Here is a 13,889-nt window from a genome sequence, read left to right on the forward strand (position 1 = left end):
TTTGGGATAGCATTGGAAATGTAATTGAGGAAAAGATGTAATAAAAAATATAAAAAAAACAAAAAAACAAAAGCATTTTTAATATTAGTATACGCACTTAAGAAAATGATACAACTGTGATCACATACATATTAGGTTATTCTAGCTAACCATTTCTGAAGCATCTTTACCTGTTAGCCACTGTGCATATCCAAATAAAAGGAAACCATTATACACTTGCATGTGTGAACATGAACACACAATGACAACAAAAGAATATCCTTCCTAGTCATCCACTGGCAAGTGCTTCTAAGTAGCCAATCTATGTCAGCTTTTATAAAGCCAGGCAGAGTGACCACTAACCACCATAGCAAATGCTAACCTGCTTACTCACTTTCTTCCTCATTTAGACAAATAAACTCATCTATACCCATGACTTTCTAGGTAAATATACAAACAAACTGGAATACCGAAGTAGGGCAAACACACTAAGACAAATTAGAATTAGAAAAGGTATATTCTGGGGGTGAAGAGATGGCTCGCTGACGAAAGGACACTTGCTTTTTTTTTTGCAGAGGCCCCTGGTTTGCTTGCCAGGACTCACAGGGCCTCCGTGGACACTGCACACATGGGGTGCACATACACTTATGTAGACAAACTCTCATATACATGAGAATATTTTAAAGACATACTCTAACTTCACTGTATATAAACTATACACTGTATAACCTGTAAGCAAAGCTCGTCTTGCACTTGGAAGGACTCACATTTGTTTCTGAGTAGTTACCTGTTTCATAAACTGGATTAGAGATCTTCGATTTTGCTCCCAGTACTTTGGCAGTTCGTTCTCAAATGGATACTTCACACAACCGAGTTCGATAGTTACTTCAAAGCAATTTGTCTGTAAATAGTTCCAGTCCTGCATGCCACCTAAGGACAAGGACTTAAAATCACCACTTTGAATATTTGAAATAGTTTAGACTCTACAAGGTAAGAATTATACCCAGTTTAAAAAAAAAAAAGCCAACAACAAAAATTATCTTGGCTCTGCAGTGACTGAAAAACAGTAATAAACTCCTGAAAGGGCCTTTGATCTGCATTTCCATAAAGCGCCCAAGGTGCTGCTAAGTCTTCTCCCATTAGCACATGAAAGACATAGCTATGATGGTCTGGACCTTCATACACCAGATGCCAGTCAGACTGTAGTGCAAAGCGTCTATGCAGAATTCCAAGAGCACCAAGTGCAAAACAGTTGAAAGGTTACTGTGATGTCTTAAAGCACTTGGGCATTAGGAAAATAACAGTTCTTTCTCAAAATTGAAAAAGATCATTAGCAAGCAGCACCATCTAGGAGAGTGGGAAACCCACGTTGTCAGGCCTTGATCTTTATTTACCTGGGACGTTATACCAACTAGCTCCGTTTGTTATCCCATGAGGAAAATATTCATTGAGATACATGTCCTTGCAAGGTCTACCTTGGAACATCTGCGAATTTTCCTGAAGAAGAAAAAAAAATCTTTACTAGTATTTGTTTGCATTTATTTTTTTTTAAAGTGTTTTATTTAGTACAGGTACAGATTTACAAAGGTTACCGGAGGGTATATAAGAGAAGGTTTCAAGTGGGAGAACACTGCCATAGGAAGTTGTGAGACTTTCGATGTGTACTTTTCTGTGTCTTTTGGATTTTGACTGTGTGAGGTTTGATCCCTGGAACCCAACAATGACTCCACAGAGCCACATATACATTCGCATAGAGCCCCCCAGGAGTGCTGGGGTTGTGCTGTGTGTTTCTGAGATGACACTGTCTCTTAGCACTCAGACAGAGAATGGGGCTGACAGTCCTCATCATACATTCACATAAACTCACATATAGTTATAAGAAGAAAATTAAAATTAAGAGCTGGATGTGATAGCAGCTGTGGTTGTCTGCATAAGACCAAGCCAGTCAACATTAAGATAGAGAGTGGGTACACGTTTTCCTTATTTTTATTTATTTGTTCCCATTTCTCCAGCTGTTTTTTTCTTTTAGGATAAGACTCGTGGAAACAATCTGTGTCTTGGTGTCTTCAGTATCCAGCCTGGCATCTGGCACATGTGCACACTTATATTAAACTCTGAAAGACAGTCAAAGCTTCATCTGCCCCCTTGGCAACAGAAAATAAGGACAAAAAAGCATGAAGAGACAAATAACAAATTGTTCTATCATCTTGAGAACTCGGCATTTAACTTTAAAATAACAAACTCTGAACAGAAACTTACTATGGGTGTTTATTACAGTTTATGTAAGTCTTTACTCTTAGTAAGCCAAGAAAAGCAAGACTGTGAACAAAGACATAGGGCTTTAATAATCATTTTTCCCAGGGGCAGTAGAAGACAGACCCGGGCCTCCAGAGAAGGCAGGATACAGTGGAACTTAGAATGTGAATCACTGGCTGCAGGACGGGGGCTCGGCTATGGTCAGTGAGGAGAGGCTGAGTGTAGCAGATGTGTGACTACTCTGGGTTATGTCTGTAATGATGAGATGGACAGTAAAGGTGACGGTTGGACTGGTGGGTTTTGTCAACTCAACATAAGCCTAGACATATCAGTTGAGAACTTTTTTTTTTTGGTTAATAATTGAAGTGGGAGGGTCTAGGCTGCCATGGGTGGTGGCATCCCTTGGGCAGGTGATCCTGGTTGATGTAAGCAGGCTGAGCAAGCTATAAAGAGCAAGCCAGTAAACAGCATTTGCCCATGGCGTCTGCATCAGCTCCGGCCTTGAGCTCCTTTCTTGGCTTTCCTCAATAGACTGTGACCCAGATTATGTAAGCTAAGAAAACCTTTTCCTCCCAAAGTTGATTAGTCAGTCTTTAGCATGGCCACAGAAACTAAATGAAGACAGTGCCACTGAGGGCTGGATTTTGGGATACTTGGTATGTCAAAAGGTGTGTGATCCTTAGCAATACCACTGAAAGCATATGGCTGTAGGTCTATGCTGTAAAAAGTTTAATACTCTAAGGAAATAAATGAAGGTAAAGAATTGTGAAGTCACAGCGAATGAGTGCAGAGTATGATGGGAATATGTAAAAACTCTGATCAATTAATTTTGATTTTGACAGTGTAAGTTCTTACTCCTGTATGCATGTCCTCCTAGATATGCCATACCCAAATAGAAGGTAACAATTTTTAAGAAAAACAAAACAAAACAAAACCAGGTGCACTCTTTTATTAGCAACTCTGAATGTGAATCTCACAAGGTCCATTTGCAGAGGGGGTGGGAAGGTGGAATGACAAAAGCTTGTATTAGAGAGCAGAGTTGCGGTAATAATCTTTATGATCCATAACTAATAAGACTACATACCCAATCAGTTGATGAGCGTTAGAAACTATCACATTCAGTACTGAAGTCCCAATGTGAAATTTTTTACTCAGAATTATTTAAGTTTTTACACACACACATTCTGACATATCTTTGTGTATGTGGTGGGAGTGTGTATGGTTACATATAAGTCAGTGTAATTCATCACACTACTGTGTGTGGAGGACAGAAACTGAAGAGTGTGTATGGTTACAAATAAGTCAGTGTAATTCATCACACTACTGTGTGTGGAGGACAGAAACTGAAGAGTGTCCTCTCTGAATCATTTTCTGCCTTACTTTTTGATCTTGGAACTCATGGATTCATTCCGGCTGGCCAGGGAGCTCAGGAGTCTTCCCATCTGTCTTCCCTGGGCTGGGGTTATTCTGTGCCCAGACTTCTATGAGGGCGCCAGGGATCTGAACTCAGGCCATCATGCCTGTTACTATCTGTGCAACTTCTCCAGTCACTGTCTTATTAGTTTGATTTGGAAAAGTGGCTGTGCTCATTATATGGAAAGTTTAGAAAACAGAGTTTAGAAAACACTTTTTTACATTACAGTAAAACTCCAAATATCTTCGTGAATCACTGGTGATGTTTGTTCTGTCTTTAGCCAAGGTCTCACAGCCCACAGTGACTTGGAGCTTGCTCTTTACCTAGGATGTCCTCTAACTCACGATCCTCTGCCTCATCATCCACCTCCCAAAAGCAGGGATTCACAGGGAGCCGACAGTAAAACGTAGGTTTCACAGACCTAACAGTCTCTGTTACAAGTATTTAACTGCCTTTCCTCTACTGAGATGGTTGTAGGTTTGCCTTCTTTGTTGGTATGGTAGTCAGACTGACCTGTTTTCAAATGTTGAAAGAGAAAACAACCATAGACTTGTAGTGAAAATTTTGGAATTTTGGTTTCTTTAAAAAAAAAAAAAAAAACACCAGCACTCGGGAGGCAGAGGCAGGCGGATTTCTGAGTTCAAGGCCAGCCTGGTCTACAAAGTGAGTGCCAGGACAGCCAGGGCTACACAGAGAANGGAGGCAGAGGCAGGCAGATTTCTGAGTTCAAGGCCAGCCTGGTCTACAGAGTGAGTTCCAGGACAGTCAGGGCTACACAGAGAAACCCTGTCTCGAAAAACAAAAAAAAAACAAACAAACAAAAAAATCAAGAATATGTTTTTGTTTCTATTCCAGAAATGGGATGCGTGGCTGCTTCAGGTTATCCGCAGCAGCTGACTATGATTTGCCTGTGATAGTTTCTGCTATTATGTGATGTTTGGAATTCTGGGGACTTTTCAGAGTGTATATAAATTCTAGGGCCCTGAGCGGTAGGATGGGTTGTTTGTTAAATGGTTGTGCGCAAAGATGAAACAACAAGAAGAAATTAGATTTCCTGATGACAAAGATCAAACTTGTCCCAAGGAACCTGACCCTCCTAATCAGCAGGCAGTAGTCTAGGGATGACATCACCCCTTGCCCCTCTATCCTTTTTGTCTCCTATCTAGGGTTAGGGTTTGAAAAGGTAGAAGAAAAAGGGTGAAGAAGGGTGGAAGAAACAAGAACCCACAAAGTAGTAAAGACTGGCTACATGATCTATTTGTAAAGTATGGCTGTGGCTGTATGGCCAAAACATTTAACTTAATGCATCAATTCTGCTTTAGCCAACTTTATTGGGCTTATAAACTAAATATGTATCAAATGAAATAAGCTGACATTCTGTTCCAGGTGCTGAGTTAAAACCCACAGATAAAATACATGCCTGAGTTTAAGAGCTAATGGGAAAAGAGCTATAGTTTTCAGAAGTGAGATGAGAAACAGGAGGAGAAAAAAAGCAAGGAGCCCAGAGTATCTTAGCTATGAGAGAGCACCTGACCCGAGTGCTTTCAGGTAGTTTGTACTGAATTAACTTTCCAGTGTACCTTGGAATAAGAAAGTGCTATTTGCTGAAATACAGCATCATCTGGTGACTTGCTGTATGTGGCAACTCCTTGCTCATTATCATCATAAGGGTAGTTAACCACCAGGGAACCTGCAAGGAAAACAGGAAAAGGCACTGTTTCAAAATGGATCAGTTATGCAAAACAAGGCTTTCACACTACAGTCAGAATTGGAAGGTGTGGTTTGTGACCCTGATAGGCTCTAGAACCACCGGGGAGATTATGTTAACTGTGACAGGAGGCAGCACCTGAGGTGCACAGGCGGCTTGATTCTGCACTCTCCTGCAGAAGTCCCACTTTCCACTAGGCTCTCCCACAGAAAGCGTGGTGAGGCTTGCTTCTGCGGCTTGCCTCTGCAGTTTCCCTCAGAAGCTCTGCTTTCCCCCTACACCTGCCCCCCCCCCCACCTTGAAGCAAAGGTGGGGGTTCTTTCCACCTTCCTGGCTGTTTCGAGAGGACTCAAGGAGCCACGGGTGCCAGCCTGAGTAAGACAAATGACAAAACTCCTCAGCCTCAGTGGTACCAAGGCCTGCACTCTCTCAGATAACCAGGTGCGGCTGGTGCCTATCCTTCACAAAAGGAGATTAGGGTCCCACGCTTACATCATAGAAAAGAGGTAATCAGAGGTCACAGACACTTATGGCCGACCATAAAATTAGTTCCTGATAGCCCCACAAAAGACAATCTTTAATCCCCCTCTGGTCCTCGAGATTCTGCCCTACCAAATGGTATTGTGTCTGAGTTATAACTTACCTCACTTGCCTCATCAACCTAAGCATTCAAAGAATTTCTAACTATGCTGTATATAAGAGCTAAACACTCGAGCTTGGGGGCCCACTCCGGACCTACGCTGTGGGGAGGTTTGCGATCTGAGTAATAAAAATAAAAGACTCTTACACAAATTGCAACAGACTTCGAAGTTCTTGAGCTCTCCTGGGTTTTCCCACAGATTTGGGGCATAGCACACCATTCCCTAGGCCCGACTGCCAGGAAGCTACCTGAGCTCAATCATTTACCATTCTCTGCTTCCTAGAACTGTGGGTGGAGATGAAGCCCTTCTCCCCTTGGTAGTGTTTGTCAAGGTGTTTTATCACAGCAACAGAAAAGGTAAGATAGAAGAAAGCGCCATGAAATTTGTTAAGCAAGGCCAATTACGTGTTCTCTAAAACAGGTTAAGCAACTAAGGGGTAGCAGAGCCAGCCTGGTCTGCACAGAAAAATCCTAAAAATTTCTTATGGTCTAAGGAAGTACCAACAGTGAACTGACTCAAAGTGAAGAAAGGGATGCTGTCAAGTGTGAAAAGGCCATCGCTCGCCGCATGCTTGCACGAGGGAAAAGTAGCAATGGTGGGTATCAGGGAGAAGCTTTGAGTTATGCTTGTTAAAGAACCACATCTTTTATACCTGTCTGACTGCTTATTATGCTTTCTACTGCACAGTGTGGAAGTCAGCAGGCCATTTGCTGGAGCAGATTTCGGCCTTCCACTATGTGGGTTCAGAGGATGGAACTTGGCATGTGTCCTTATCTGCTGGGCCATCTCTCCAGCCTGGTACTTTCACTCTTATTCACATGAATCTGTTTTGAGACAGGGTCTCATGTATCCTAGGCTGCCTTGAACTACTATGCAGCTGAAGATGACCTTGAACTCCTGACCCTCCTACTTCTCTTTCCTGAGTGCTGAGATTATAAGCATATGCCACCATGCCAGGCTTATAGGGTACATGCTGGTCATGGACTCCAAGGGCTTCATGCATGTTAGGCAGGTATCCTACTGACTCAAATACGTTCCTATGGTGTTTCTCTTAATATTGACCTTTCATTTTGTTCAAATGACTCATTCCTGATAAGTCATCTTGATATATATATTTCCAAATCCTCAATAAGAATGAAGTCATTATGCTGCAGTTAAATAACTCTGTGTGCGTGTATGTGTGTGTGTGTGTGTGTGTACAGGGGGGAAGAGCACAAATAGAAGATAAGAGAATATGTTTGATCTTTATGATGACAAAGTATACAGTACCTAGTGAACACTATAACAGATAAAGATGAAACACTTGAAGAACTATTACAGAAAGTGATATGAAAAAGAGAAAAGCAAGAAAAGGGAAGGCAGGAAGTGGGAATAAGAGGGAAAGATGGTTTAGTGGGAGAAAAGTACTTGAGGGTAAATCCACAAACCTCATTTAGATCCTGAAATCCAGTGGAAGAGAGAGCTGACTTCTGAAAGGTGTCTTCTGACCGCTACACACATGTCATGGCATGTACACACACACAGTACATGTGTAATAATAAATAGCATTAAAATTTAAAAGGAAAGAAAAAGGGAAGAAGGAGAAAGGGCATGGGAGAAGGCAGAGGCAGGAGGAAGATGCCTGCAAGGCAGGGCCAGTGTGGCCTGCACAGTGAGCTCTAGGCCTGCCTGGGTACCTGGTGAGGACATGTCTAAATTAACAACAACAGAAAAGAAAAAAAAGGAACAAAAGAAAGAATGAGTGGGCGCCGGGCGTGGTGGTGCACGCCTTTAATCCCAGCACTCGGGAGGCAGAGGCAGGCGGATTTCTGAGTTCAAGGCCAGCCTGGTCTACAAAGTGAGTTCCAGGACAGCCAGAGCTACACAGAGAAACCCTGTCTCGAAAAAACCAAAAAAAAAAAAAAGAAAGAATGAGTGGGGAAGGGAGGGGAGAGCCAGGAAATCGGCCTAAAGGGAAGAAAGGCTTTAACTGTTCTCTGTCACAGAGGTGGTGATAGAGGACTCACTTGAAGGAAGCCTAGGACTTCATACAAGCAGACACAATTTCAGCAGGATTTTCAAATACTCTCAACAAGATGAACTCAGTGGCACAGGAGCTGCCGTACATACCCCCGTGCAGATTGGCTGACAGCACAAACGGGTAGGCCTTCACCCAGCTCATCACAGCGATAGTTTCTGGTTGTGTAGGTTCTGTGATCGGAACAAACTGGTCTGGGAAATTCCGGTTTAGGTCAAAGTTGTTGCTGTTGTTTCTGCCAACTACACTGATTGAATCTCCTGCAGGATAAAAGATTAAGGTTTAAGGTAGCTTTTTACTATGCTTTAATATAACACAGACAACGTCAGCCACCTTAACATGCAAGCACCTCAGGCTCACTGCTACCAATCCCATTGAGTGAATTACAGCTCTCCCCCCCACCCTTTTTTTGGTACATTGTGTATTGTAAAAAAAAAAAAAAAAAAGCAACCTCTCTTACAGATCTTTAAAGCAAAGTGATAAAATCATCACTCTCTAGTGTCTGTCCTCTACGTATCCTTTGAGAGGAAAAAAATTAATTAGATAAATGATACTAAGGCACTGTTCAAGTGTTATAATACACACATGATGACATAAGCAACCCTTAAGTTGGTGGCCTTCATCATGAGAAAACATACCAACAAAAAGAAAACTGTGCTGTGCTGACATTAAAATTATTACAAAAAGGTAAAGTCAGTAGAGAACACGCTTGGGCATTTAACCCAATCAAGGAAAAAAGTTCAACTCAAGCTTAACTGTGTAGACTCTTACATAAGTGAGAGCGAAATTACTGTCATAATAGAGAGAAGAATGGCAAGTGAGGTGAGGGCCCACTGGAGGGCTCCCTCGTGGTACTTGGCTCCCCCTTTCAGAAGGGTTGGAGGTGGCAGGAGGGATCTGTGATGCTGGCAACAGTGAGGAGCAAGAACCTGAACACAGTAAGGATCAACCTGAGCTGTGTGAATGAGAGCCCCAGGGTCAGCTCAGTGTGAGCTACCCCATCCTGTGTGGATGTTCACACTGTGAAGTCTGTTCCACTCACAGGGATCACTACAGAGGGATCACTGCTAGCAGCAGCTAAGGGAGAGTAAACAGATTGCTTGGACATATTTCAAGTTGGCTACAGTTAACTGCAGAGACAGGAATAGCTCTGCAAAGCTGTCCTTTTATAAAAAGAAAGCTTTTCTGCCTGATACCCTACTTTGTGCCTTGGAAAGGCATCCCTGAAATAGAGACTGGGGGTCTGACACCTGGTACAGAGATGACCATAGACAGTTGTCAGCTGATAGACTTTATATGCATGTTCACTGCTGGCAGTGAACATTCTCCCTCAACCTCCCATATCCCATAACCACCTCTCTCCAGCTAGACCTAAACCGCTAGCTTAGGTGTATATACAGTTCAACTAGTTCTCCTTTGAGACTTACACCTGTATGATTCTCATGTTTCTGAGTATAAATAACTTAATTTTCCCTGTTATCTACCCATTATCAGCTTAATATAGGTGAAAATTATCAAACCTTTATAGGGAAAACTATTTAAAAGTTCCCTATGGAACCCTGGGCTGGGAAAAGGTGGGTTCTTACTCTCCTAGGGTTCTGTAGAAGGTGACCTGTGTAAACCTGTCCTCCCAGCCCTTTCAGCATTGCCTCAGGAGAGATGGGCTTGCCTAGGGGAGGCAGGAAAAAGAAAAAGCAATAACTTAGCATGGATGGAATATGGATGAGTACAGAAGCCACTGGCTTCAAATATTATCTGATTTGATTTTCCAGTGATAAATAAGGTTACACATATAATAGTTTAATAAAAACTACTGTTAAAATGAAACAGTTTATGAAAAAATCTTCCATTATTTTTAATAAATTGGTTAGTCTTACTTGTCAACTTGATTGGATAGAGACACCACAAGATTAGTAAAGCACTCTATGGGGGTATACCTTTAAGGTATTTTACATCTAGAATAGTATGATGGAAAAACACTGATCATTTTTTTAAAAACAGATTTACTTATTTTTAAGAGCATTGTTGTCTTGCCTGCAATTATGTCTGTATGAGGGTATCAGATCCCCTGGAACTGGAGTTACAGACAACTGTGAGGAAGAGGGAAACAAAGACTGGTCCTGAACATGTGTACTGCCCTCTAATAGGCTAGGGACCCAGACAGAACAAAACTACATGGAGGAGGCGGCCAGCTAGTGCCTGCCAGCTCCATTCTTCCAGAGCAAGTGAAACCACTGCTACTGTCACCGATCAGACTCCAGCATCTTCAAGACTTTCCATGGGGACTGGTATCAGTGACCTCGGGTAGCTGCCAGGGCTCAGCCTTGGACAGCACCGCTGAATCCTTGTTTCCAGGCTTCCTGTTTCTTGTTCTGAACAGCTACCATGTTCTTTGCATGTATAGATGGTCCAATATAGGGCTTCATTATTGAACTACCTCGCTTCTAAGCATATACAACAATCTGATGAACCCCTTTTTATGGTTTTACATACATACACTCTCTATCAGTTCTGTTCCTCTAGAGAACACTGAAGAAGGCAAATAACCACTACAGAAATGCAAAACCAAACAAGGAACACACATCTTAATGAAAGGCTGGAGGATGGCTCAGTTGGTAAAGTGCTATGCAAGCATAAAAGTTCAGACAGTAAACAGCTGCGCACTGTAATGTGCATCTGCAACTCCAGCGCTAGGGGGCAGAGTTAGGCAGATTCCTGGAGTTCACTGACCAGCAAGTTGAGCTGAATCAAACTCTGGGTTCTCAAAAATTAGGTGGAGAGCAACTGAATAAGAACTCAACATCAGCCTCTGCCTTCTACACAGGTACATCATGTGTACATATAGTGTACACACACACACACTACATACATACATACACACACACATATATATGCTTCATCATGTATTGAAAAGTCTGCCCTATTTTCTAAGTACACAAAAGCTAAAATCATTAATAAATCAGCAGAATAAAATAGTTCAACATCATCTCTCTTCCAAATGACGACATTATACAACAACCAACATATTAGGCTGTCTCTTCTTTACCTTCCTGGGACTTTTCATATCCATCAGGATTCATGGATGGCATAAGGTGAATTCTAGTGCTGCGAACCAAATCTGTTACTTCAGGGTCTGTTCCAAAATTCTTGCAGAGATATTCAATGAGATTCAATAGCAGCTCTCTTCCAACCACTTCATTTCCATGCATATTTCCAATATACTTAAATTCTGGTTCACCTGAAACAAAATAATTACACAGATGACTTTTTCCTTTTCAGTTAAAATGAACTCTGCTTTCCCCACTAATATATGTGTGTGTGTGTGTGTGTGTGTATATATATATATATATATATATATATATATATAGTTCCAAACCAAAATATTAAGTAAACATGTACTTCCCAACATAAAAAAACTTCATAAACAAATTGTAGGGTTTTTTAAATCAGTATATATGTCTGAGCAGGCTCAAAGAAAGTATGTTTGCATATCTTGTAGATACACAGACAGACTGGTAATACTCATATATGTATATCCACATGCCAAACTGAACTCAGCTAAATGAATTCAATCTCTGAACATACTAAATACCATGGAAATGTGGATTACCAAATTGATTTTTCTCTTCTGGAAACAGACTGGCTCTATGTTCTTTTTTGACTAGGTATTTTTAATAGAAGTTACACAGCATACAGATGACATTTCTGGACAAAGCACAGGGATACAACACTAGCTTTGAGAGGCACTACTGAGATCATGTGAAAGGCCATGCAGTTACCTGGTTCATGGACACCTGGGTTATCAGATATCTCCATCACATACAGTTCTCTTGACTCTACGGATTTCCCCAGAGAATAAAGACGGGTGATATTAGGATATTCATTGGCAAATCTTCTCAAGAAGATTTCCATGTCGGGAAAATGGTGGTGGTGAAAGTCTTTAGGCTGAATTGGCTGATGGGAGGATGGTGTTCCAGGAGGAATATTAGGAACAGCAACTGTGCCAGGAGTTGTTACAGCCTCAGTTGAACCAGGCATGACTGACATCACAGTTGGCCGAAGGGAGAAATCCATCTCTGTGGCTGGTCCTTCTTTCACCATTATATTATTAATGGTCAATGGCATATACCTTAAAAATTGGGAAGGGAGGTGGCTTGAAATTAAGACTCACGATGCTTTAACATTACAGAAACACTATGACCTTTTCTCATACTCTTGCAGTTAGTGATCTGTCAAAACCCAAAATGTAAGCTAAGACAACTGTATAAATTTAGCCATCTTAGAATGTTACTTCACAGAAAATCTTGGATTAAGTCTTTAAAGAGTTATTTCTTTCACAAAGCTTCCTGTGTATCTCACACTAGAGTTTTGCCAAAAATGTTGCTGTGATATTCAAAGGGGCAGGCAAGTGATATTCAAGGCACGTGTTACCCATCTTTGCCTCACCTTATCAGATTAGCATCCCTCTTCCCTCCCATTGCAAAGCTCAGAATGAAAGGTTATCAAGAAAATCCTCACTCCATGCGAGTCCAGAAAGGTCTGCACCGGTGAGAACCCACTGCTTTAATGCACTGGAAGACAGGTCTTCCCACTCCATCTATGGAGCCCTAGGCTGCTTCTACCTGATTCAACTAGCTGAGGCAATGCTTCCAACGGCGGAACCTTTTGTAAAGCTTTTATAATCTTTCTTCCTCCTAGTGTTCCAATTATGCCTCACACTGTTGGACTACAGGACAAAACACTTCAGTGATAGTACTTTCTCATAGAAAACAGACGCCCCATTCAGTGAGAAGCACATCGAAAGAGAGGCTTGGCACTGTAATTAGGAATCTAGCTTAAAACTTTTACCCAGTTGAAAGCGCTGTAAGATTGTAAGTCCCAGGGACAAGTAATCTGTGGAAATCACCAAATCTTCCCGTTGTGATGTTATGATTAATGCCAGCCACGGAAATGGTTGCGTTCTCTAACCCAGAGCCTGTTACGGAATCTTTAACAAATCCTTTAATTCCAATGTGGACCTAAAAGAAGAAATAAAAACTCAGAGGCAATCAGTTTGATGCTAGAGTTTCTAAACAGTAAGACTACTATAAGAGTTTCAAATTTTTCTTTTTTGTTTGTGACAGGGTCTCACTATGTATCTCTGGCTGTCCTGGAACCCTTATGGAACCAGGCTGGCTGGCCTCCAACTCATAGGGATCCCCTGCATCTGCCTTTGGAGTGCTGGGATTAAAGGAGTGAGTGCCTACCATGTCCAGCAAACAAAGTGTTTTTTAATCCCTTGGAGTTGAAACAAAGTAATAACAAAGAATTAAACTCTTTTTTTTTTAAGATTTACTGTTATTTTGTGAATGTTTGTTTGCATGTATGTGTATTACATGTCTGTCTGGTGCCACACAGAAGCCAGAAAAATATGTGGGAACACCTGGCACTGGAATTACAGTAGGTTGTGAGCTGCTATGTTGGTGCTAGGAACCAGATCTGGGTCCTCTGCAAGACCAGCCTGCTCTTAACCACTGAGCCATCTCTCTAGCCTCAGCACTAAATTCTTAAATTTGAATTATAAAAATCTCTAGAGTGTTTTTGAAGTTCCCTCTCTTTGAAGTCAAGCTTCAAATTTCCTCTTCACACTATAACTTCTGGTGCAGTCAACAGCTGTATGAACATTTCTGATATTTATACTAAATTGATATACACATTCACAATGGTAAAGGGTCTCTAGCAAATATGAACACACAGCCTGTCAACATGACAGTGAAAGAGTTAAATTACTGGACACCTGAACTCTCCATGAACTCTTCAGCTCAGAGTTCTCTTACCCCTCCCATCCAGAGATAGTTCCCGGAGCACTCCTGAACTTTTTACCCCAAGGTACCC

At 41.6% G+C, this 13,889-nt stretch overlaps 1 protein-coding gene across 1 annotated transcript in view; it reads right to left on the reverse strand.

Moving 5' to 3' along the window:
- Cpd (carboxypeptidase D) overlaps nt 1-13,889 on the reverse strand; it is a 69,902-nt gene that overhangs the window by 23,376 nt on the left and 32,637 nt on the right. The window contains exons 4-10 of the mRNA XM_021176197.2: nt 12,864-13,033; nt 11,795-12,144; nt 11,062-11,253; nt 8,108-8,275; nt 5,230-5,339; nt 1,374-1,476; nt 767-909 (exon numbers count right to left, since the gene is read on the reverse strand). Coding sequence (XP_021031856.1) covers nt 767-909; nt 1,374-1,476; nt 5,230-5,339; nt 8,108-8,275; nt 11,062-11,253; nt 11,795-12,144; nt 12,864-13,033 — 1,236 coding nt within the window. The remainder of the gene's footprint in view (nt 1-766; nt 910-1,373; nt 1,477-5,229; nt 5,340-8,107; nt 8,276-11,061; nt 11,254-11,794; nt 12,145-12,863; nt 13,034-13,889) is intronic.

The sequence above is a fragment of the Mus caroli genome, chromosome 11, assembly GCF_900094665.2.
Source record: "Mus caroli chromosome 11, CAROLI_EIJ_v1.1, whole genome shotgun sequence".
NCBI classification, from domain to species: domain Eukaryota; kingdom Metazoa; phylum Chordata; class Mammalia; order Rodentia; family Muridae; genus Mus; species Mus caroli.